We start from the raw sequence: 27,276 nt of genomic DNA, 5'->3' as shown, positions 1-27,276 counted from the left end.
CCTCTGATGACTCCCAAGAAAGAAGAAACGCATTGGGATGATAGGACTATATATAGGGTCTGTGTAGAGTAGGGATAGGGCCTTCTTTTCTTGGTCAGTAAAAGGACTGACTATCTGCCCTGTTGTTCTCCTAGTAGTGGAGTGAGTTAAAGATAGTTGCTACTGTCTTTTTATTTCAGACCTGTTGTGGTAAAGCCTCTGAACCTTCTATCATCAACGCCGGTGAAAGTTACATACTGAATCCACGCACAAGTATGGTAAGTTCCACCCATTTTTTTCACTATTAATGTTATTTGATCTTCTTTAATTTGTTGAAAATATTGAGGTCCATTGAATTGGGGGTCATTGAATAGACATACACCCGCAGTTTTTGCATCCCCTCTGTAACATATTGTTAGTGGGTAGGATTGGTTTTCTACAGGTTGTTGGAACGGCAGAAAACCCATATTTTTGGTATTTGTTTGTCCTGTGAGTTTATTTATACCTTTTTAATGGTAATGATTAAAAGTCAATTTTTAAGTAGCTGCCTCTGAAGCAAAAGCAATCTAAAGATCATTATAAATTCCCAGTGGCTTTCCAACAGATTGTAAAAAGGGCTATGGAAAGAATAATTGCAGTTTATAGTCTGAGTAGCTGAGGCTTATGGGCGGCTTGTGGTTTTCTGATGGTTTCTAAAGGCAGCAGCAGGAGATTCTATATTGTTGCGGTTGTCCTGCTCTTTGCTTTGATATTTTAGGAGCCTTTTCCAGCACTTACATTACATGTTATATTTGCCGGTAAATAAATTACAGTAAAGAAAGTGAGGGCTATTTACACTAGCGTTGACAGAGCTATGGCGTTACTTACTTGCAGCTGTTCATTTTGACTTTTCATTAGCATATCCTGTAGTTTAGCAATAGTAATATTGTGCTCATCTATAATTTGGTATAGTTCCATAACCTATAAGAAAATGTCAAAGTCCTTAAAACACTAATAATAGATACAAAAGGCAAACAAAAATTGTGTGCAGATGGTTTAACTACAGTAAAATTATTCACTTACTGATGTACTGTATATAGATGAAATTCCTTTTTCAACCAGTCTCACATGTAGTCATATGTCCGTGCTACTCGTGTATATCTCCTGCTTGTATGACGTTCAGTGCACTAAACATACTGGTTATCTCTCTGCTCCCCCCTCCCTGTAGTACTGGACATCACACATTAAATGCCTTTTATCTCCACTGCTCTACACCCTCCCTCCCTGTCTCTGGAAGGATCATATTTCACATGCCGGGCAGCAGAACAGCAGTGCTGGGTCTCAGTAGCAGGCAGTTAATAATCACAACACTACTTTCCACCTTGTAATAGAGGGGCATGCAGGCAGCAGTTAATATAGGCAATGTCTGTTAGGCTGGATTCACATGAGCATGTTCGGTCCGTAAAGGACGGAACGTATTTTGGCCGCAAGTCCCGGACTGAACACACTGCAGGGAGCCGGGCTCCTAGCATCATAGCTATGTACGACGCTAGGAGTCCCTGCCTCTCTGTGGAACTACTGTCCAGTTCTGTAATTCATGTTTTCAGTACGGGACAGTAGTTCCACGGAGAGGCAGGGACTCCTAGCGTCGTACATAACTATGATGCTAGGAGCCCGGCTCCAAGCAGTGTGTTCGGTCCGGGACTTGCGGCCGAAATACGTTCCGTCCTTTACGGACCGAACATGCTCGTGTGAATAGAGGCCTTAGAGTTAAGCGGAATCATGGAAAATGTAACCCTCTACATGGTAATCCCGCCCACAGAAAGCCCTCAAAGAATCAAAACAGAAATGCTGTATAGAGCTGGGTTAGATAATAAAAATGAAAAATAACTACTTCTGATCTATGGTGGCATCATATGGAGAGCATGCAGACACATAAGTACATAAGTACTATTCTGTCTTTTTATATTTATTTATTTAAAAAAAACAACTCAGAAAACCCCTTTAAACGATCTGTAAACCTTTAAACTAAATTTGTAATAAAACAATGTATTATGTGATTTTAAGCAAAATAGGTTTTTATCTAAAAAAAAAAAGTATGTTTCCCTTTTTGAGATACAGCGTCTATGTATCCCGTATACATAGAAGCTGTATCTTGCCGTCAAAGCCAAATCCGTCACGTCAGCAGGACTGACCGCTTTGGTGAAAACTGGTGCTGAGTGTCTTTGACATGCAGTACCAGTCATGACCTTAGATGTGATTGATAACAGCCAGATCTTGCCTGTCAGAGACACGCAGGAACAGCTATCAGCTGAGCCGTCAGTCCTGCTGACCTGACGTATTCAGCTTTGACGGCAAGATACAGGTTCTATGTATACGGGATACATAGAAGCTGTAGCTCATACAGTAAAAACTTTTTTTTTTAATACAAACCTATTTAAAAATGTCTTAAAATCACATAATACATTGTTTTAATTGTTAAAAAAGGAGTTCAAAGGTTTAAAGATCCTTTAAGCATAAGAAAATATAAACTGGTAACAGAGATAGCAATAGTAATACTCAGAATTGTCTAGATCTTTTCCGTGAATTTGACTGAACTAAAAGTAGGTGAACAGACAATCATTGCTCTTTTACCTGTATGTGATTTGCATCTTTTCATTGAACTGCATAGTGCTATTCCTCCTGGAAATGTATGAATAAATTACCAACAGGATGTTACCATTCTTCCTGTCAATATTCTGTATCTCTACATCGTCTAACGCTGTTTGCACTGATTGGACGGTGTCATAGTGTGTAGGGACACATGCGTATGACAAATGGAATGGTAACACTCAGTTGTCAATATTTTCATACATTATTTCATGGGTAATTTAAGAATTTTCTAAAATGGACATGGCAGGAGAGCTCACGGGTTTTTTTTTCTCAAAGTGAATAATTTTAGGTTTCTACTTTAGAATGAACTCTGCTCCAAAGATTAGCTAAATCTAGATAAAAAAAATAAAAATAATGGGAAAAAAAGGAATCACCACTAACATCAAAACCTGCTCCGAATGTATTCATACATAAAAATATCCTTTTACACTATACATCAGACATTTATGCTAAAGACCTGTCAGAAGATCACCTACCTCATGGTCTCTGCTCTGAAGAGTATCCCTTAAACTCTGCAATATGCACTCTTGATTGTGGGTTAGTTCTTGGGCACTGTTTAACTTATTTGTCAGCTGATGTTGAGATTCCTGTAATGTCTGTATAGAAGAAACAAGAAGGAAGAATTAATTGTGAAAACACAATCACTGCTACCAACACGTGATGAAGAAATGGTTGCGATGACATGCCTTGATCGGACCAGCAACTCCCTACCAGCTGGATCTTCGCAAGGAGAATCAGTACCTTTCGAGAGACACTATATGGGCATTTCACATAGCCAACCAGAAACCTACTCTATACTGACCAGGAGCAACTCCAAAACAGTGAACTCTTAGCTTTAAAAAAGGTTGGACATTTTTAGTAAAGGTACAAATATAGATAGGGCCGGAGTAGAAATTAATAAAATTTATGTTTGGGGTATCGTAAATTCTGTGTGATAGGAAGTCTTAATGCCTGTCCACCAGCCACCCATGCAAATTGCGTTCACATTACGCAGTATGTCTCAAATTATTGCATACATTTTACATTTTTTTCTCTTTTTATTTTAATTTATTTAATTTACTATATAGTTGCATAGGTTGAAAAAAAAAGACACAGGTCCATCAAGTTTAACCTTTCTCAATAAATTACATGTCATTCATTGCTTTATTAATTGTAACCCTCAATGCCCTTTGTCAGTATATAAACATTGAGCCCTTTTTTTAATGCTGACATAGTATGTGCCCTTATTACCTCTTGGTGTAGGACATTCCAGAATTTGACTACACTAACTGTAAAGAGCCCCTCCCTATAATGATGTCTGAAACGCCTTTCCGTCCATTTTGAAGTCATTGTAAAGAAAAGATTATGTGCTAGTTCTTTGTATTGAGCCCATATATATATTTATACATGTTAATAAGATCACCTCTAAGGCATTTTTTCCAATCTGGAAGAATAAAGTTAATATGTAATTTATAGCGCGCGGTGAACACTAAAAAAAGAAAAAAGAATAAAAATATGCCAGAATGACTGTTTTTTGGTCACCTTGCTTGTCAAAAATATAGGATAAAAAGTGATCAAAAAGTCGCTTGTACCCCAATGGTACCACTGCAAACTACAGACTGTCCAGCAAAAAATAAGCCCTCACACAGCTCCGTAGACAAAAAAGAAAAAAGTTCTGGATCTCCAAATCTGGCAACACAAAAGGTGAAGAAAATGTACCCAAAAGGGGGATAAGATTAGGCACAATTTACAAGTGCAACACTGGCCACATATCTAATAATTATAAATTATTTGCCGCATTATTATGCCACCTTATTATGCCCTGATGTACTCCACACAGCTTATATTTGCCTCCCTTCTCACCCCTACAGCGTGCCCAAACACCAGTTTATGTCCACTTATATGTCATTGCCATACCTGGGAGAACCCGCTTAACATTTTTTTAGGTATTTTTCTTCAGTTGTTTCCAAAATGGTGCATTTCGCTGGGTGTTTCCTATGTTTTGGCACCACAAGACCTCTTCAAACCTGACATGGTGCCCAAAATATATTCTAATAAAAAGGTGGCCCCAAAATTTCCTAGGTTTTAGTCATGTAGTACACTAGGGCCACATGTGGGACATTTATAAAAACTTCAGAATTTGGGCACTAAATATTAAGTTGCGTTTCTCTAGTAAAACCAGAAAAAAATGGGTTGAAAATGAATATCTGCAAAAAAAAAAAAAAAAAAAAATAAGATTTATTGCTTGAACTTGATGGACATGTGTCTTTTTTCAACCGTACAAACTATGTAACTATATAATAGGGTGTTTCTAAAATATAGGCCCCTCAAAGTCACTTCAGAACTGGACTGGACCATAACAAATAGCCTTTGGAAATATTCTTGAAAATGTGAGAAATTGCTGCTAAATATATAAGTCTTGTAACGTCCTAGAAACATAAAAGAGCGTTTAAAAAATGATGCTAACATAAAGTAAACATATGGTCGTTGTTAACTAGTAACTATTTTGTGTGGTATTACGATCTGTTTTACAAGCAGATAAATTTGAATTTAGAAAAATGCTAATTTTTCCAAATTTTCTCTAAATTTTGGTTTCCCCAATAAATACTGAATGTATCTACCAAATTTTACCACTTACATAAAGTACAATGTGTCACGAGAAAACAATCTCAGAATCTCTTGGAAAAGTAAAACCATTCCAAAGTTGTTACTACATAAAATGACACGTCAGATTTGAAATAATGGGCTATGTCCACAATGTCAAAACTGGCTGTGTCTCTCCAAGGTTAATAATCGAGTCACCCGCTTTTGAATTTTCTCTAGTTCTCCTATATCCTTTTTACAATTTGGAGGCCCAAACTGAATTCCATATTCAGGATGTGGCTTTACAAGGGATTTATAGATGGGTAATATGGCACTTGAATCATGGGTTTTTAATCTGTCTTTTTACACACCCTAAAATCCTATTTGCTTGTGCAGCTGCTGCTTGACATTGAGTGCTGCTGCTTAGCTTATTTGTTACCAGAATACCTTTGTGTTTTTTTCCCTTCAGGCAAGTAGAAAAACCTGTAGAGAAATGGATTACAAAGCTGTAGCTTATTATCGGATCAGATTTAAGTCTGGCGCAGTCAATCTCCCCAGGTCGGACAGTGAAACGCTGCATATTATGTTTCTCTGTCTGTCTATAAATGCTACAACTTTTCAATCAGTTGAGTGTGGCTAAAAAAAAACAAAAACAAAAACTGGCTGGATAAAACTGATATACGTGAACATGTTTTCAGCAGAATACATGGATGGGTAAATTTGGAAAATTCCAGCATTAATTTAGATGAGAGCACAAATCACGGAGCACTGTAAAAATACCGGAAAGTCGACAGAAACCTGATGTACCCCTTACAAGGCAATGGGATTCGGCAGGATTTGTTATAATTCATTCTAAAATCAATCCGTCATATATCTCATTGCTTCATTGTGAACAGAGGCTAAATGTCTGATAGATGCGGGTCCAAGCTCTGGGACCCCCACCCACCCCACCAGGTGAGACTGGAGACCCATGTTCTGGAGGTAGGTGAGGGACCTCCAACTACCAGACATTAATGGAATATTTCGTGGAAATGGCATAAATGTTTAAATTGGGAATACCCTTTTATCTATTCTCATATCCTCATATTCATGAAAAACAGTTTTGACATGAATAGGTCAGACTCAGACATTCAGGGTTCATAATGATTAGAGATTCTAGCAGTATTAATAAAACAACATTTTAACACAGATTCTGCTAGACTGGGCAAATATGGTTTATTTATATGGCAACAAACTTCTTAATATAGTACAAATTCCAATTAACCCTATTCCAAAGAAGGGATTCCATTGGTTTTCATAAATAGTGCGATAAGAACACTGGATTGGAACATTGGTTTTGGGAATATAGTTGCAGGGAAAGATAAATATATAAAAAATAATCTGTAAGGCTGTTCTATCAGTGGAAGATATCCATAGAGATCCATGTATAGATATTATCTGTAGGGCGTTTTATAGACGTATGACACATATTCTACTTATCCGTTTAACAAAATCTTTAGGACCGGGGTACCGGGAATAGCACACATACCTTGATAACATCCTTGGACTCCTGCAATTTTTCTTGAATTGCTTGAAACTCCGCTCCTGCTTTCTGCAGATTAGAGGCCTGTTGTGCCAGCAAACTTTCATACTGACTTGCATTCTGACCCTTTTTTTCCACCAGATTCTGAAACAAAGAAAAATCATTTGAATCTTTAGATTAAAATTTTATTTGAGTAAAGCTAGATAGTAATAAAAAAAATTAATTAAACATTTCCCACCAAAGCTGCCTTGTCAATTCATCACATGATTTATACCATCATTGGTATTTGTAGCATATTTGTATGATATGCTGTGCCAGAGAATTTATATTTCGGCCCCAAGGCTCAACCGTTAAACAAGGAAATGATATGATATGAGAGAGAATAAGAGGGGAAAAAAAGAAGAGAAAAATAAGGGGGAAAAAAAGAGAAAAAGAGAAAAAAAAAGAGAAAACTGTTTTCTCCCATATAATTTTAGTAGCAAGGCTTATGATCGCACGCAAATGGAAATGTGCTGATTCCTCCTCGAAGGCGGAACTATTGAACCAAGTAAATTTCTCTTTTCTAATGGAAAAATCGTGGTCAATTATATCCCATACTGCAGATAGGGTTCATGACAATTGGTACGCCTGGAATGTGTTCAACCAGGATAGAGGTATAACACCGGCTTCTCTCTCTCATCCTTTCCCCCCGTAGTATCCTTATTGGCTTATGTATTTGTGTTATAACCTAGTATAAGAGTATCACTCGATTACTCTCTATATCAGAATTTAATCTCGAATATAATACCGTTTTCTTTTGTACGTATCCCCACGTTACGTATGTAATATGCCTGGCACTTATTTTCCTTTTTATGTGACTGACTATATATATGGTCTTGCAGATTTTTAGTTTTAGTTTCGTGTATGTTTATTAGGATTTTCTTTTCTCCTTTTCTTTCATGAGCACCCTATGTTAGGATCCTCATTGCTTGTTAAATTTTTTGAAAAATTCTAATAAAAAGTTTATTGGTAAAAAAAGATAAAAAATGTTGACAAAGGATTAGACTGTTTAGTTCCTGCTGTTAGTGCTATAAGGCCAGGATCACACACACACACACACACACACCGTTTTAGGCTTCAGTAACATCTGCGTCAGGGTCCCATCAGAGCTTCCCATCAGAACGGGACCCTGACTGAAACCATAGGTTTCCGTTTGCATCACCATCATCGACTACGCTATTCATTCCGTCAAAAGGACGGAACCCGTGCACAACTGAGTCAAACGGAAACCATTGAAATCAATGGTAATGCAAACGGAAACCTATGGTCCCGTTCTAATGTGAAGCTCCGACGGAACGTCAGAACAGATGTGAGCAAAGCCTTAATTAAGTTTTTGCCTCAGTTCTTTTAGCCAAACACAGTAGTGGACACAAAAGAAAGTAAATGCATCAGTCTTTCCTTTTTACTTTTCCCTCCTTTTGGATCCACTTCCAGCGGTGGCTCAAAAAACGCTGAGCTGAAAATTGCACCAAAAACTGGTTCAAAACTGTTTGTGATATCCTGGCCTAAGACTGGGATCTTACGTCGCGGTTAAAATGTGTTTTTTTGGAAACGCAGCGAAGCAGAAACATTTTGTAGCTCATTGTCGTAAAATTACGGCAAAATTATGCATATTTTTACCACAACCGCATTGAAAAATGCATCAAATCGCAATGGAAAAGCATGCCGCCATTTTAACTGCACTGCAATGTCTTAACACACCCTAAGGCTGGGTCCCCATGACTGAGGCAAAACTGTATTTAAACCACGACATGAGAACCCAGCCTAAGGGCCCTTTTACACCGGCCAATTATCGGGCAAACGAGCATTCACAAAACGCTCGTTCCTGATAATTGCCCTCATAGAAATGTAGGGGGAAGAGCGATCAGATTACTGATAATAGCTCCTTCTGAAAGGAGCAAATGAGCGCCTATCAACGAGCTGTCTCGTTGATCGGCACACGTTTACACGGCCCTCGTCAGGCTGTGTAATAGGACATTAACATCAATAAATCTTCTCTTCACAACCATAATTTAACCTTTTCTCAATCTGTGCTGCCATAGAAACCCATTAGCACCGTCTTAAAAGCAATTTAGACCAATTGTTTAATTTTATTACATTAAGCTCATTAGGTTTAGAGAAAATCTGAACATCTCACACAGAGAGTACCTGGCGTGCATGCTCTTTGAAAACAACACCAATTGAGAAATATATACACATGAAACATTTTGTTGCAACGTGCTATTGCATGGTTACAACGAAAATATATGAAACATATTGTTTGTGCCATTAAACAGTAACTCATCACTCCACCTTAAAAGGAAATGAAACATAAAACAAAACATAAAACCATACTAATAGTGCAATAGCTATATGAAGTTCCTGCTTATACAAGTCAATATCTGAACTTAAGTTTACAATATATTAGGTCTGAGCTCTCCCTTCCTATTCCCATTTATTGTATTGACTCACTGCTCTCGGTATATCTAAGAAAGCAGTAAAATAAGAGTAATTAATAAAAAGAAATGGGATTTGAAATGTGAAAAAATAGGGTGATTTTATATAGGAGATTACCCACCCTACTCTCTCCCAATAGGCAATACATGCCTGCTCTTGCTGGTATTTTAATTAAATAAAGAGATTAAATGTTTTTGCCCTTTTTCCCTTTTTATCCCTTTCCTTATTACCTATATGATAAATTGGCAGCTACTATCGATAGTCCATAAAAAAAATTCTTAAATAGGCCCAGCACTTAGAACATACTTTTCATAAATCAATCTTATAAACGAATATAAGAAACTATGTAATATATCTTTTTAGAGAAAGATGCCACTATCTCCACTTATCATGCCCCCCCCCCCCCTAAACTGTTCACACACTCTGAATTTACTGCTTTCCCTGTCTTGTCTTAGACAAGACGGGCTCTCAACTCACTGAGGGATCAAGTGACAGCTGCCCATAGAAGTCTATGGAGAGGGGAAGAGAGCAGGAGCAGAGTGAGTGAGTGAGTGAGTGAGAGAGAGAGAGGAGAAAGACACACACACAGACGCTGCAACTGCTTATAGTAAGATTTATATCCCAATGCCGGATTCTCAGCTACACTGGTCATTACTGCTGTATAATTTCCTCCATGTCCATGCTGCTTCTATATATATATTTGTGGGTGTATGTGATATAGATAGAAAACAGAATTATCCTCTTCTACTTGTGAAGCGTATAGTAGACATGATAGCAGTTAGGCTCCTCGCTCCTCCCACTAGTTCAGAGACAGAGCCTGCAGAGGGGAAAAACTGCTAAAAAAAAAATGCAGAATACAAGTCATATAATGGCCAGAAATAGTGTTATTCCTCATGTACACACATATTACAGATTATTCGGAAAATTCATCACAAAGCGTAGGTATGCTTTAATTGCCTATAACAGTTTTAGACATTTTATTAAATGCAAATTTAAATAAATAGAGGAGGGTTGGAAATCTTTAGTGTTATCTTATCTGGGGCTTAGAATTGTATCGAGGGTAAATCAATCAAAGGTCATTACGTGTTTCTTTCATAGCAAGGAGATTAAAAGATGAAAATACCTGCATGTCAATTGGAATGTAGTCTTCATAGACATTGTGCCACAGTTCATGAAGATCATAAATTTCAGCAATGAAGTCTTGAGGAGTTCTAGGAGGGGATTCTATGATGCTGTCCAGGACGCCAAGACCAGTGTTTGATACGCTTGATTGAGCACTACTCGATTTTAGGACTGAATAGCTTTTTACAGGTATTTTACTCCCTCTTGGACTCTGGATTGGTTTGTAGTCAAACATTTTAACAAGACTAAGAGCAAGATCTAATTTTCTTCCATATCCAGATGAGCCAACAGCATAGTTGCATGACGAACAATGCCACTTAAGATTCTCAGTGATTGATTTTACTTTTTCCTCAGCTTTTGGTACGTTAGACCCAGGGTCCTTAGCATCTGGAAGGGATTCAACAGAATGTCCAGAGGACAATCTCTCCAAACCATCTCCATCTGATACAACCTTAGCACTTGCAGCCTCATTTTCTGAAGTTTGAGGAATAGTTATTAATTCATTGAAAGTGCTTGTGCATGTGGACATATGACCAGAAGAGCTGTTTTGGGCTATCCTCCTGGGTACTTTACAAACGGCTTCATAGTCAGAATCAGCCACTCTCAAAGAAGAGCACCCATGGCATTTTCTCGGAACAGCTCCTGTACCCTCATTGTGTGAACAATGCTGAATATCTTGGCTAGGTTCCTCCAATTCAGTCCAACATTCAAATCCAGAATAAGTAAAGTCTTCCTGCAGAAGAGCTGAATAAGAGTACTGCACTTCGGACAGGTTTGCAGTCTCAACCGTATTCTCACCTGACTTGGCTTCCTGATCCTCTTCATTGTTATTTTTTCTGTAAAGGCTAGCTAGACAATGTTTGAGTCTATCCTTCTCAGAGAGAAGCTTCTGTAATCGTTCAATTGAGAGGGCTTCAATACGCGCTATCACCGTATCAAATCTGTAGAAACGTTCAAGCATAAATGCACATTTACTGCACGCAAATTCAGCATGGCCATCGCGTAAGATCTCCTTACCCAAGACATGGGATAATATCACTTGAAGATTTAGTCTAGCAGTAGTGTGAAAAATCCATCTACGCTGATTTCCACAGAGCTCCCTTCTACAAATCCTGCACACATCTTTCATCTTTAAGTCCAACATTGAATCTGATCTCTAAACTTGCAAATCCCACTTAACTTAGATTTGGAAGTAGTACTATAGGCAGCAGATGTTATTCAGTCTTGCATTTGCACAAATATATATATATGTATGGAAGTCATACATCAATATCGTATGGGTTATTAGAACTTTAATAAAAAATATCTATTGACAGAATTGCAGCAGAATTTCTGTTCTTTCCTTACTTGGCCTTCGGTTAATGGTAAACATAACTGCAGTGGAGACAAACGACAAAGAAACAAATGATGCTGATAATGTTCAATATGGATTTCTAAGCGGTCACATCTTTCAAGAAAAATACCAGTAAAATGAACTACTGATGCAGAACTCCAGGCCATGCTATTACCTGCTGCTTGCTTAGTAGAAAGATCTAAAAATGAACTGCACTTTCATCAAACTTTTGATATGTATTAGTGGATCGGTGGGGGTCCGGGTACTGAGACCTCCACAGTCTCTGAAAGAAAGCGATAGAAGCGCTTAGCTGAGCGCTCTGCATCTTCGGCTGTGATCAGTGCTCCTTGTCAGGCTGATGACGGCTCACATACGTGAATGTTCTATGTGAGCCGCCTGCAGCCTACAAGGAGCGCCAATCACAGCCGAAGGAGCAAAGCGCTCAGCTGAGCGCTTTTATACCTTCATTTCAGCGAACCCCACCGATCCAAATGTTTGATATGTCACTATAACAAATCAAAAGTTTGATGAAAGTGCAGTTATTCTTTAAGTGTTTAAGTTGCCATGATGAAAACAATCAGAAAGCCTAACGGTCCTTTTACATGGCCCAATTCCTGGCAAGTAAATGCCCTTTTACACAGGCAAACGAATCAGGCGAACGAACGTTTATGCAAACGCTCGTTGCAATCATTGTACTGCTTAAACAGGGCAAATATCAGCCAGTAAACAAGCAAACGCTTGTTTATCGGGTGATCACATCTTTTATGCGGCCATAAAAATGGTCGCTAGTCGGCAGCATATCTCTCTGTGTAAACAGGGAGATGTGCTGCCCACATAATGCAAATGTACTTTCGATGAATGATTGTTGTAACGATTGTTTGTCCACATACATTACGACCATTGCTCCTTGTAAATTAATCTAACAAGCGCCGATCGACATGCAGTATCGTCAATCAGTGCTCGTTTTACTGACCAAGAACCGAGCCGTGTAAAATGACCTTAAATCGAAGGCCGTTTGAGGATACGGCATGTCGTTCAGCGCTCGCTAGATCCATTTACAAGGCGCTATGGTTGTAATATATGTGGACGAACAATTGTTACTACGATCGTTCGTACCCTTACATTTGCATAATGTCGGCGGCACATCTCTCCGTTTGGACAGGGAGCTGTGCTGCCGACTAGCGACCATTTTTATGGCCACATAAAAAAATGCGGTCATTTTAGACAGGGCAATTTTCGTGAACGAGCATTCCTATGAACACTTGTTTGCCAGATCATTGGCCCATTTAAAAGGGCCTTAAAAAAACCCTCCGGTCCCAGGACAACATTTTAAATATGTTAGGGTATATGGAGTGCTATCACCTGGTGTCCCCCAGTTGTGCCCCTCTGCCATTGATCCGCCATTTTAGAGTCCCCTCTGTGCTGTCCCAAAATGGCTCCAGTGCTTCTTAGACGAGTTTGAGACTCTCCCACTGTTCCCGGATTGGCCAGAGCTGCTCACGTGAACTTATCTGAACAATCTGTGAACAGAGGGAGTGTCTTAGACTCAGTCTGAGAAACGCTGTGGCCATTTTGAGACAACACGGAGGGGACCCTAAAACAGCAGATCCACAGCAGAGGGACACAAGTGGAGGGCACCAGGTAATATTACTCCATATACCCCATCACATTTGTTATTGTTTCCTGAGAATGGAGGGTTGCTTTAAGTCCCTGTTCACTTTGGCCTTTTTCTAATTTTTTTTGCTTTTTAAGGCCTTATTCACACGAACGTGTCCGTTTTGGCGCGTAAAACGCGCGCAAAAGTTCCGTGTGGCATGAGTATTTGGTGCGTGCCTGCGTGATTTCCGCACATATGGCAGCGTGATGAAACTCTGTTTTCATGTTTACAAACATAAAAGCAGGAGGTGCTTTTCTTTTTTCATTCATTTATTTTACTACTGTAGTGCGAATCCGTGTGCCGTGCGCGATTTACACGCACCCATTGACTTCAATGGGTGCGTGATGCGCGAAAAACAGCCAAGTATAGGACATGCCGTGAGTTTTACGCAGCGCACATACGCTGTGTGAAAATCACGGACTGTCTGAACGGCCCCATTGACTAACATAGATCCGTGAGACGCGCGTGATTTTCACGCGCATATCACGGACGTAATACACGTTTGTGTGAATAAGGCCTTACAGCAAGAGTAGAATGATCTTCAGCGATATTCTTGCCGTCGAAAAATAGAACCCTGATGGGCACCATTATAAGTCAGCAGCATCCATCAGAATTTGTTGGGATACTTTTGAAAACGGATCCGTCATAGCTTTGGTAAGAACTGAAGCCATGACACCTGTGTGAACAGAGCCTAAAACATGTAAAGCAGTAACACGTCATAAGTCTTGTGAAATGTTTCTCTAATAATAGGTAATAAAAGGTTAGTCATTTACTTCACCCACTGAAAGCTGCAGAATATTGTATGTAAACAACACCAACATAGACTGAGACGAAAGAAACATTGAGATTATAAATAATAACATTGAGATTATAAATAAATCAAGTCCTACAATTAGTTGTCAATTGTGTTTATTGTGGGCGTTAGAAGAGGCCATGTTCACTTGTTATAGATTCTGTCAGGATTTAGCTGTGAATTGCGTACCTAAATCTGGACAGAAAACGCAATTATTCTGTAGGTAATGCACGTGATAAGAGGATTTAATGCGCAGAATAATAAACCTCAATTTAGCTAATCCACATGCGAGATTATTTGCAATATCTACGACGGATTTGCCTGGTGCAGATCCTGCCTGTGTGAACAGACTGTGATATTGAAGCAGACATCTTCAGTGTATAGATATATTACATCCTCAGGAATAGAAATCTCTCCTCCCTGATGCAGCCTCAGCACACACAGTCCCGTTACATTGTTTTACATCGAAATATACAGACTCCGCATCCATAATAACCCTCCCCCAACACCAGGAACATTAGATCTTACATCAGCAGCAGATGTCCAGCTCCCAGTACAGCAGGCAGGATGGACTGCTACATCCTACAGGGATAAAGGACCTTTAATGATGTCAAGACCATGTGATCTGTCACGTACTGGGCAGAGTCAGCTCTGTGACGTGTCAGCATGAGAGCAGAAAAATCATGATGCTGAAGAACAAGGGTTTACTGCTGTCTGCAGGGTGAGACGTGTGAGACGTATGCAGCAGAGCTATGTACAGTCCTGGCCAAAAGTCCTGAGACTGACACAAATTTTGGTTTTCATAGCGTTTGTTGCTTCCGTGCTTTTAGTCAGATGTTTCTATGGTATACGGAAGTACAATCATAAGGATTTCAGTTTTCATTGACAAATACATCAAGTTTATGCAAAGACTCAATATTTGACCCTTCTTTTTCAAGACTCCTGCAATTCGCCCTGGCATGCTGGATATCAGCCCCTGGGCCAAATCCTAACTGATGGCAACACATTCTTGCCTAATCAGTGCTCGGCGTTTATCAGATTTCTGTGTTTTTGTTTGTCCACCTGCTTTTTGAGCATTGACCACAGATTCTCAATGGGATTGAGATCAGGGGAGTTTCCTGTCCATGGACCCAAAATTTCAATGTTTTGTTCGCCGAGTCACTTAGTTATCACTTTTGCCTTTTGACATGGTTCTCCCTCATACTGGAAAAAGCATTGTTCATCACCAAATTGCTCCTGGATCGTTGGGAGAAGTTGCTCTTGAAGGATCTTTAGACCATTCTTTAGTCACAGAAGTGTTCTCGGGCAATACTGGAGTGAACCCTCTCCCTTGGATAAAAAGCAACCCCACACATGAACGGTCTCAGGGTGCTTTACGGTTGACACGACACGGGACTCATGGTAGCGCTCACCTTTTCTTCTCCAGACAATCATTCTTTTATATGTCCCAAACAGTCTGACGGGGGCTTCATCAGAGAAAATAAATTTACCCCAGTCCTCTGCAGTCCAATCCCTGTACTTCCTGCAGAATGTCAGTCTGTCCTTGATGTTTTTCTTAGAGAGAAGTGTCTTCTTTGCTGCCCTTCTTGACACCAGGACAGCCTCCAAAAGCCTTCGTCTCACTGTGCGTGCAGATGCACTGACACCTGCCTGCTGCCATTCCTGAGCAAGCTCTGCACTGGTGTTGAACCGATCCCGTAGTTGAATCCTCTTTAGGGTAAGGTCCTGGCATTTGCTGGTCTTTCTTGTGTGCCCTGAAGCCTTCTTCACAGCAGTTGAACCTCTCTCGTTGAAGTTCTCAATTATCCAATAAATGGTTGATTTAGGGGCAATCTTAAAAGCAGCAATGTCCTTGCCTGTAAAGCCCTTTTGATGCAAGGATATGATGACTGCACGTGTTTCCTTGAAGGTAACCATGGTTAACAGAAGAAGACAATTATTTCAAGCACCATTCCCCTTTTAAAGCAACCAGTCTGCTCTTATAATTCAATGACAGAGTGACATCAGCTGCCGTGTCCTCGTTAACACTTTTTCCTGAGGTAATGAGAACATCACTGAAATTATGTTAGCCCCTCAATTTTTGTGATTAAGCAAATTTTCATGGCAAAGAATTACTTTGCCATTCATCTGAACACTCTCGCATAACAATTTAGAGTTAATGCAAATAGCCACTATAAAAACTGAAGCAGCAAACTTTGTGAAAACCAAAACTTTTGGCCAGGACTGTACATGAAGCAGTGTTGTCTGTGTTCCGTTCACGTTGTATGTAATGTGCATATAGCAGAATTGTTTACGTATGTAATGGTATATTCACACTAAGCAGGGTCAGGCAAATGCCGGTTACCACAGTCAATACAGGATACTGCTACGGTCTGTCCCCAACCTTCTCTGACATTGGAGGACGGGCCCTTAAGATGCTGGGTCCCAAACTCAGCACCATGTGTTTGGTAGGTACATACATTAGCAGCGAGCTGCAGGCTGTAGTCTTATCAATGAGAGGGATTCCTCTGCCTAAATGCATCAATACTATAAGGCTGGGTTCACACACCCTATTTACGGACGAAATTCGGGCGTTTTAACCTCGAATTACGTCCGAAAATACAGCACCAAAGCGTCGGCAAACATCTGCCCATTCATTTGAATGGGCTTTACGATGTACTGTGCCGACGGTCATTTTTTTTACGCGCCGCTGTCAAAAGACGGCGCGTAAAAAAGACGCCCGCGTCAAAGAAGTGCCTGTCACTTCTTGAGACGTAATTGGAGCAGTTTTCCATTGACACCATGGAAAAACAGCTCCAATTAAGTCCGTAATGGATGCAGCGAAAAGCGCCTGCACTTGCCATTACGTCTGAAATGCCGGAGCTGTTTTCTCCTGAAAACAGCTCCGTAATTTCAGGCGTATCGGACGTGTACGTGTGAACATACCCTAAGGGTAAGGCCACACAGAGCGGCTCTGACCCAGCCATGATGCAGCAAACAACCGTGCCATCAGCATGTCCGGTGCGGCTCTCAAATAGCCTGTTAATGGCAGTGCATTGTTGCGAGTAAAAGGGCGCTTTAACTGCAAAATCGTGCGGCCATTAACTAATAATTGAAAAACAAATGCCAGAGGCAAGGAAGCCTTATTTCCCAGCTACCATTCGATTGATTAAATTTTTGAATTTTTAAATTATAATCTTTATTATGCTATTGTAGCAAACAAACATACAGACAAACCAACATGAATAGTTAAAATTTCCAATGCATGGATAGGGTCAGTGGCCGTTAGTGGCTGTAACAATGTAAACGTGTTCCTGCCGTCTGTGACTGCAGACAGGCAGATTCAGGAGGTCACCGATGTAGCAGAGAACTCCTAAGTAGTTAGATTGTTAAATTATAAACTGGAGATGCCCTAATACCAGCATGTGTTAAAATTAGAAAGAGAGCCCCCCCGACATGTTTCGCTACGTATGTAGCATCCTCAGTAGCCCCATGAACCCCTGAGGATGCTACATACGTATGCTTCCTTGCCTCTGGCATTTGTTTTTCAATTGTTGTATTAGGCCTGCCAACTACCAAGGGTCCTAACTCCTTCTATTTTGCCATTAACTAATACACCCTTTAATGGCTGCACGGTTTTGCAGGTAAAGGACCCTTTCACCCGCAACAACGCGCGATCTACCATGACATTACAAGTAAAACAAAAAAAGATGAAAATTCAAATTCCCCCAATGGAACTAAAAAAAAATGACCCCTTTTTCCAGTAAAGTTATGGGAACAGATTTATTAGTAGTGTCTGAATTGTATATGGCTTAATATAGACGAGGCAGGCAGAAGAATCGCCAAATTTATCACTCTGATGCAGCCTGTGTAATGGATTATTGGCTTATTTGTACCATTATTTTGGCGCATGCAATTAATAAACCTGGCACAGCCTCCTTTTTGTAACACTTTACAAAAGTGTCTAATGGGGCGTGAAAATTGTCTAAAACTCTTGATAAATGAGGAGCATGACATGTGTGCTAGTTTTTTGGCTCAATTTAAGCCAGTATTCTGGTGCACTTTGAGTTGTAAATCTGCTCCAATGTTTCTAAAACATAACAATAGAAATTACAATAAACACATTTTTATAATACACTTTATTAAATAAATATCAAATAACTGGACATATTTGGTATCCCCATAACGATAACAACCCGTACAATACAGTGAACACATTATTTGTGGTGCCCGGGTAAAAATCGTTAAAAAAAAAGGAGAAGAATGGCAGAATATTTTTGTTTACTGCAATTAACCATATTAAGCTAATATATATTAACCCTTTTGCTGTCTTGGGTTTTTGTACATTTGACAACTCTAGAAGCCAGGACAATTTTCAGACTTTTCACATGTACAAATGAAAAACCTAAATTACAAAATAAAAAATCTGTTATGTTGGCGGCAGGTCTTGCTTCTGCCAGCGGTCCCCACCACCGGGTCTCAAACCTACTCTGACGGCCTGTCCTTTCTTCAGGCCGGCGGCGTTTGCTAATGTCCTTTCCTCGCGGCCGCACTGTTCCTAGTACGCGCGCTCTGGCCGCCTCATAAAGGGTCAGCAGGAGCCAAATCAGTGTTCAAACTATATCCAGTTGTCCGTTGCCAGCATGTATCCAGTCTGCTATTGCTATCTGTGCTATCTGTGGTCAGCCTTTATCCGGTTATCCATTACTAGCCTGTATCCAGTCCGCTATTGGTATCTGTGGTCAGCCTGTATCCATTTGTCTGTTAGCAGTCTGTATCCAGTCTACTATTGCTACCTGCTGTCAGCCTGTATCCTGCAATCCATTAGCAGCCTGCATCCAGTCCGCTTTTCCTATTGGCTGTCTGCCGGTGTCCTGCCTGCGTCCTGCTACCCGCTACCTTCCTGTGTCCTACCTGCGTGTGTCCAGCTACCCACCAGCTGCCTATCTCCAGCTATCTGCTACCTGCCTGTGTCCAGCTACCTGCTATCTGCCTGTGTCCAGCTACCCGCTACCTGCCTGTATCCAGCTACCAGCTACTTGCCTGTATACAACTATCTGCTATCCACCTATGACCAGCGATCTGCTATCAGCTTCCACTCTGTAAAGTACCATCTGCGAGTTCCTGTTTCTTGTCTGTTTGGCCAGCAGCTGCTTCGCCGGGACCAGCCAAAGAGGCAGCGAAGACCAGCTCGCGGCCGCACTGTTCCTAGTGCGCATGCTGTGGTCGCCTCATAAAGGGCCAGCGGGCGCCAAATCTGTGTTCAACCTGTATCCAGTTGTTCGTTGCCAGCCTATATCCAGTCTGCTATTGCTATCAGTGGTCAGCCTGTATCCGGTTATCCAATACTAGACTGTATCCAGTGCGCTATTGCTATCTCTGGTCAGCCTGTATCCAGTTGTCCGTTACCAGTCTGTATCCAGTCTGCTATTGCTATCTGTTGTCAGCCTGTATCTTGCAATCCATTATCAGCCGGCATTCAGTCCGCTTTTCCTATCGGCTGTCTGCCGGTATCCTGTCTGTGTCCAGCTACCTGCCCGTGACCAGCTACCTGCTATCTGCCCGTGTCCAGCTACCTGCTACCTGCCTGTGTCCAGCTACCTGCTATCTGCCCGTGTCCAGCTACCTGCTATCTGCCTGTGTCCCGCTACCTCAGGGCCGCCATCAGGAATTTCTAGGCCCCATACAGCCAAGATGTCTGGCCCCCCTCCATTACCGGGGGTGGGCAATGGAAAGTGTGGCGCTGACATTTGTACGTTATATGCATTAACTGATTTTGGTGCTGATATGAATTATAGTGAGGGAAACCATGGAGCAGGCAGTGACCGCTTAATGCTCTGGATTTTGATCTATTTAGCCAAATTGTATCCTACTCTATGGCATACAGCGGGAAACATCGCCCGGGGAATGGCCATGGGGAAACTACTGAAATCACTGTCCATGAACAGGGACTATGGCGCTGTTCCTGATGTCCATATACGTAAAGTGACGTCAGAAGCTTTGCAAAGCCTGAGTACACGGCTGGAGCATCGGTAACGCTCTGGCCAGGGATTCTGGCCCTGGAGAATCCCCTGACGTCACTTTAAATATATGGACAGTGATGTCAGGAGCTTTCCCAGGGACAAAGTCCACGAGAGGAGCACTTCTGATGCTTTGCCTGGGGCCAGGGCCGGCATCAGCACCCGGCGAACCTGGTCAAGTGCCGGGGCCCATTACCCTGGGGGGCCCCACTTGGCTGCCGTGTGCTGACGCTGCAGTCATGGCTCCTCCAGGAGTGGAATCCTCGGCCAGAGTGTTGCCGACGCTCTGGTCAGTGATTCTGCTCCTGGGCGAGCCCCAGACAGTGGCATAGCTGAAGCAGCAGCACTGGGATAAATGAATCTAATACATTGCTGGGCAGGCCCGCCCACTGTGCCGTCCAGCCAATCAGCCCACTTCAAGCTGTTTCCCTCTTCCTCGTAACCTAGAGGGAAAGGAATGACTACAGCAAGAAGTCACCATGTGCATGTCTGCTCCTCCCCAGCAGTACAAGCAGCAGTGTCCCGCGGTTACAGAGCTCAGGAATTCTACTCCTGCTGCTCTCTGACCCCACACCAGCTGTATGTAAGTAGCTACTAGTAATGCAGCTATTAACCCCTTCATTGTGTATGTCTGTCATTCTGAGCAGTCACCTCAGAGCTGACTGTTTAGCATAACAGGACAAATATAAATAAATACACCTATCTATCTATCTATCTATCTATCTATCTATCTATCTATCTATCTATCTATCTATCTATCTATAGGTCCAAAAAACAGGCAGCACTCCGAGGTATAAGCAAAGTAGAAAAGGTGCTTTATTGGTCCATATACACACGACGTTTTAGCTCAAAACAGGAGCCTTTCTCACTTGGGGGGCTGTGTAGTATTATCTGGGAGGGGGGCTTTGTGGCACTGGGGGGGCTGTGTGGTACTACCTGGGAGGGGGGCTGTGTGGCACTACCTAGGTGGGGGGCTGTGTGGCACAATTTACAGGGGGCACTGTGGCACTATCTAAAGAGGGCATTAAATATATGGGGGTGCAAAATGGGGGCCTAACTTCTATATGGGGGCATAAACAGGGCCTAACTTCTATATGTGGGCACAATGTTTTCTGCCATTGTACTGCTGCCGCGAGTTCCCCCGTAACGGGGCCCACTAATTCTGTGTCGCCCAAGGGCCCACATAAACCTGGAGTCGGCCCTGCCTGGGGCCTCCAGCATTGGGAAGCTCCTGACATCACTGTCCACATACTAATGTCAGGAGCGGTATACGTGATTTTTGTGGTATATCTTAGGATGGAATACCAAAGTCTACTACGCTATTCCAACCTTCAAAAATAAGGTATACCGACGGTACCAGCCCGACCAGCTATGTCTATGAGGCTAAAAGGACATAATGGATCCCTGTGAATTATCGTCTATATTGTTTACAGTGTACGTTAGGAGATTTCCTGACTTACACGATAAACTTAGGGCAACAACATGATGTGAAAGGGGCCTTAAGGGAGGGGGAAGCGCTTGTGAGGATGTAAGGAGAACTAATGCTCCGTTCATACGTTGCCATTAAAGGTCAATGTGTTTTTCAACAGCAAAAATTTGATTTGTGACGCAGATGTGCCACAAGCGTGACGCAGATCCGCACGAGAATAAGGCCGTGTTCACAAAGAGTTTTTTGCCGTGGAAACCGCGTTGGAAACTGCGGCAAAAAATGGCCAAAATCGTCTGCTATTGATTTCAATGGGAGGCGAAGGCGTTTTTTTCCCGAGAGCTTAGCATGTTGCTTATTGCTGTGGCGGATTTCTTTTCATGGTGCAGACAAAAATACACATGGAAATTTTTTTCGTAGCATGTGAACTGGTTTGCAGAAACCTCATGTGCATGGGATGCAGAATCATCGGCATGTCATCGGAATCCGTATCAAATCCAACATTTGTGGCCAAATGCACACGATACTTATTACGTGCAAATTTGACGCAGGTATTTTCGTGCTGCAAATCCGCAGTGTAATACAGGACCAGCAAAGTAAATGAGATCAAGAAATCTCATCTACATGTCGCAGATTTTTTTCTGCACAAAAATTGACCTGCGGTGCGTATTTGAAAATATGCTACATGTCAATTTATCTTGCGTTTCCGCTTGTGAATTCTTTCTGACTTGTTTAAAAAAAAATCTGCGCCTGTTTCCGCATCAAAATGTAAAACCACATATCAAAAAACGTATCAAAAAATGCACTATTTGGTGCAGAATTTACCTGCGGAATTACCTGCGGTTTTGATGCAGATTTTGTGCACCGAATTCCTCAATGTGTGCGTTACAGAATTTGAAATACATTATCCACAATGTTTATGGTCCTGAAGATACAATTTTATCAATATGACGTTATTTTAATTCAAATAGGCCGTTGATTGGATATAGAAATGTCAATCAAATATAGCCTTTAAAAGGAGCAAGAGACAGAGCGCTACCACCCCAGAAGAAGCTGACTGACGTCAGTGAAACGTAAGTTGGGACGTATCCAGCAATAGAGCAGGGATAGAGCAATTGAGGCACAGCTCAGACCTCTCAATGCCACACACCACACATTTAAACCATATGGTGGGGAGATAATTTCTCCTCTAACAGCGAGCTGTGGTGGCTGCATCTTGGGACGCTGAGGTGCCGGCTACAACGATGTTTGAGAGCAGCAGGCTGGTAACTAATCTAACATGAAAGCAGGAACGCCGTAACAGCACGGAGTCTGACACATATGTATACATTCTGTTCGGGTTTGCGCTGTAATTAGCATCGAGCCGGGATAGTTATAGTTACAATGGCAATATACGAAATACACTATTTGTACTATTAAATAGCTACTTATCACTCCACCTTAAAAGGAAGTTAAACATAAAACGATATATTGTATAAAGTTACCTGCCTGTATAAATTAACATCTGAACTTATGTATACAATATATTTAGTCTGAACTTTCCCTCCTTATTTTGATTTATTGTATTGACTTTTTGCACTCGGTATGCCAAGAAAGCAGTAACATGAGAGCAATCACTGAAAATAAATGGGATTTGAACTGTGAAACAATAGGGTGATTGAATATAGGGGATTACCCACCCTACTCGCTCCATATAGGCAATGCATGCCTGCTCTTATCTGTTGCTGTAGTATATGGCGCCATTTACTAGAGCAACATATGTTGTGTATGAGAGCGATACACAGTCTTACATGCTTGTTTTGTATACTTTGTTCCCGAGCAATCCAGATTATCTGATGCTGGTTTATGTGGGCCGAAAACGTTCATATAATAAGTGGATTACAAAATAAAATTTCAAACTATTTCACCGCAAACTTGAGTGCCTTATATATTTACTGTTAAGAAGTGGAATCCTACTCGAGCACCACCGTATACCACAGTGCCGTACATTCCCTAGATATGATAATATTTTAGGTTCTCCTGCAGACCACATTATAAAACTGGATAGATCACACGGGGCACTGCGAACTAAAGGCTCATCTCCCCAACCAAGAAACATTATATGTTGTGTCACTGATTATGGGCTAAAGGAAGCCATTATGGCTATGGCCAGAAACCAAATATCTTTTGATTTTGATGGGGCTACCATACAACTTTTACCTGATTTGTCTCAGATCAACTTACAAAAACTTAGACAATTACATCCTCTGTTATCTGCTTGCGAGATAACAGTATTCTCTATCGATAGGGTTTTCTGTTCAGCCTTACAGTTAGACGTAATAGTCAATCCGCTACACTTCGGGCCTCAACGGATCTCCGAACCTTCTACGACACATTGGACATCCCAGTCCAAAAGCTGCCAAGCTGCCAAATATACCACCACTGCCTCCACTTCCTTCAGCTTGCAACGAGTGACCACAAAGAAGAGATACAATGCCCACTCGGGCCCCACATTTGACCGAACGGGCAGACCACCATCTCAGCCACAATGACTTTATTACATTAGGCTACAACCTTTAAAGCATTATTATGTGCTTAGACCACATTGTTTAACTTTTATTTTTCCTTTATAAATAGCAAGAGAGGAACTGTTACATGTCATCTAGAATTCCTATAACCCCTTTAAGGGGTCTAATGACTGTGAAACTGCCACAGTTGGCTTTCCGTGGTTCTTTTCCCCCTCAGAGACGCTGTGTCTTCCTGATGCACTTAGTACAACTAGTGCTTTTATTGATCTCTATTGTTGATTGTTATCTCATGATAATAATCTCCACATGGGATACACTTCCCATTCATTGTTGGACAACCGACCTAGTTGCGATGTGTTGATTTACATGTCCTTTTTTGTCGTTTTTGTATATATGTCTGTGTCTCCTGTTTTCCTCTTTTCACTAGGAGATCTAGTTTGCAGAACGGGATTAGAAAGCCGAGAGCTCGACAGGTCAGCAAGGATTACCATCCCAGGTTCAGGTCTGTGTGCCCTATGGGCCTCGTGTTTTCACGCTGCTCTCCTCTTCCCAGTCTGTCATGGCGCATATAGTTTCATTAAATGCCAAAGGATATAATACCAAGATGAAACTACGCTTAGCTCTCAGGGAAATGAAAAATCTTAAGGCGGACATCGCTTTCCTCCAAGAAACGCACCATGACAGATCAGGTTCTTTCAATTTTGCTCTACACTACTTTCCTACTATTTACACAACCACTCAAGATAGGAAGAAGGTGGGATTGGCGATTATAGTGTCTCGTAGCTGCCCATTGCAGGTTACCAAGACATTCTCTGATCCACAGGGAGGTTATATCATTCTCACAGGTACCCTGAAAGGCACCCCGATTACCTTATGTAATATATATGCCCCAAACAAATCCCAAATCCCTTTCTTAGGCCTCATGCACACGACCGTATTTTTTCCCACCCGTAAATACTGGCGTAAATACGGGTCCGGTGTCACGCGTATTCCACCCGTTTTGCACCAGTATTTACGAACCCGTGCTCGTAAATATGGGTCCGGTGTCACACGTATTCCTCCCGTATTTACGAGCACGTTTTTGGCAGCAAAATAGCACTGCACTAATCGGCAGCCCCTTCTCTCTATCAGTGCAGGATAGAGAGAAGGGACAGCCTTTTCTGTAATAAAAGTTAAAGAAATTCATACTTACCCGGCCGTTGTCTTGGTGACGCGTCCCTCTCTTCACATCCAGCCCGACATCCCTGGATGACGCGGCAGTCCATGTGACCGCTGCAGCCTGTGATTGACCTGTGATTGGCTGCAGCGGTCACATGGCCTGAAACGTCATCCAGGACGTCGGCCCGGATGTCGAGAGGGACGCGTCACCAAGGCAACGGGCGGGAGACCGGACTGGAGGAAGCAGGAAGTTATCGGTAAGTATGAACGTCTTTTATTTTTATTTTTTACAGGTTTATACTGATCGGTAGTCACTGTCCAGGGTGCTGAAAGAGTTACTGCCGATCAGTTAACTCTTTCAGCTCCCTGGACAGTGACTATTTACTGACGTCGCTTAGCAACGCTGCCGTAATGACGGGTGCACACATGTAGCCACCCGTCATTACGAGAGCTCCATAGACTTCTATGGACTGTCCGTGCCGTTATTACGGCCTGAAATAGGACATGTTCTATCTTTTTCAACGGCACGGGCACCTTCCCGTGAGAAAACGGGAAGGCACCCGTCGCCAATAGAAGTCTATGAGCCCGTTATTAGGGGTCGTAATTACGACCCGTAATAACGGGAGTTTTTACGGTCGTGTGCATGAGGCCTTTGAGAGACTTTTGGCCAAGCTTTCCCACCTACCGTCTACCACTCTACTAATAGGAGGAGACACTAACCTTCCTCTATCCGACATTTTTGACAGACGGTCCCTTCGCATGAACTCCCCGCCTCTTGAATTACGTAAACGCACTGCAGCGTTTCGTCGACTCATCCGTAAATATAGCTTATATGATCTATGGAGAGTCTCTAACTCGACGGTCAAACAATATACATTCTACTCTCATCCCCACGCTACACATACACAAATAGATCTTTTCCTTGGAAACCTCCCTGGCCCCCGGATCAACCTCCTCTATTGACATTGGCCCAATTACCAGGTCAGATCATGATCCGGTCATCTTAGAGCTACACACTGACTTACGGACTACCGGAATATGCCACTGGAGATTGAATCAACGACTTCTTAAATCCTCAATCCATAGAGAATCCCTCAAATCCCATATTGACTCATATTTCATCCTTAATAAGGATTCGACTCCTGAATTGTTCATAATTTGGGAAGTGCATAAATCAGTCCTGAGACGACAATGCATATCCCTTTCCTCTTAAAGAGAGACGTATCTCAAATAATTTTCTTAACAGCTACTCTAAGAAAATTAGAAAACAAAATGGCTTTATTCCCCTCCACAACTACCCTTATACGTATCGTTGTGATGAGGGGGCAGATTGAAAGATCTCTCTACTGCCAAAGTGGATAAATTAATTAAATATACCAAATGACGGTACTATGAGAGAGGGAACAAGGCACACTCCCTGCTTGCAGCCCAATTGAGGGAGAGGTCAGCCCAATCTGCTCCTCATTCACTCAAGGATGGATACTTTATGACCCGTACCAACAGGTGAACATATTTCACTGTTATATTCTTTCCTCTCGTGACTTCCCTTAGACCCAATCACCCGCACTCAATGTTTGTCAGGCTACCTACATAAATGCCATCTCCCCCACTATTACTCCAGAAGACCTACTGACGCTCAACACCTCTATTACCATGGAAGAACTATTAGATACTTAAAGAACTTCCTAATGCTAAAAACTCATTATCTACTCATATGTTACATAGTTACATAGTTGATAAAGATGAAATAAGACACAGGTCCATCAAGTCCAACCTATAATCCTACCGTGTTACTTCAGAGGAAGGCAAAGCCCCCATGAGCTTGATGCCATTTGCCTCATTAGGGTAAATATTTCTCCCTGACTCCAAATATGAAAATCAGAATAAATCCCTGGATAAACATCCCATCTCTAGAATCTATCTATAACCTGTAATATTATATTTTTTCAAGAAAGGCATCAAGGCCATCACAACAACCATCACAACATCCTGTGGCAGAGAGTTCCATAGTCTCACTGCTCTCCCAGTAAATAATGCCTGTCTGTAACAGTGGAGATAGCTTTTTCTCTTTTAGACATAGAGGATGACCCCTGGTCCTTGTTACAGGACTAG

The 27,276-nt window shown here is 41.7% G+C and overlaps 1 protein-coding gene across 2 annotated transcripts in view; it reads right to left on the bottom strand.

Annotated features, from left to right (window-relative positions):
- The window catches only part of PDE4DIP (phosphodiesterase 4D interacting protein), a 188,777-nt gene that overhangs the window by 46,385 nt on the left and 115,116 nt on the right, over positions 1-27,276 (bottom strand). The window contains exons 1-4 of one of the 2 annotated variants that reach the window (XM_075833502.1): positions 10,293-11,570; positions 6,701-6,838; positions 3,087-3,206; positions 847-939 (exon numbers count right to left, since the gene is read on the bottom strand). In XM_075833502.1, the coding sequence (XP_075689617.1) occupies positions 847-939; positions 3,087-3,206; positions 6,701-6,838; positions 10,293-11,435 (1,494 nt within the window). In that variant the 5' untranslated portion in view covers positions 11,436-11,570. Of the gene's footprint in view, positions 1-846; positions 940-3,086; positions 3,207-6,700; positions 6,839-10,292; positions 11,571-27,276 lie in introns of those variants that run through there. The other variant, XM_075833503.1, reaches the window with a different exon arrangement.

Source organism: Rhinoderma darwinii, chromosome 7 (genome assembly GCF_050947455.1).
Source record: "Rhinoderma darwinii isolate aRhiDar2 chromosome 7, aRhiDar2.hap1, whole genome shotgun sequence".
Taxonomy (NCBI): Eukaryota; Metazoa; Chordata; class Amphibia; order Anura; family Rhinodermatidae; genus Rhinoderma; species Rhinoderma darwinii.
Note: the sequence above shows the minus strand (reverse complement) of the source record. Positions and strands in the feature narration are given on the sequence as shown.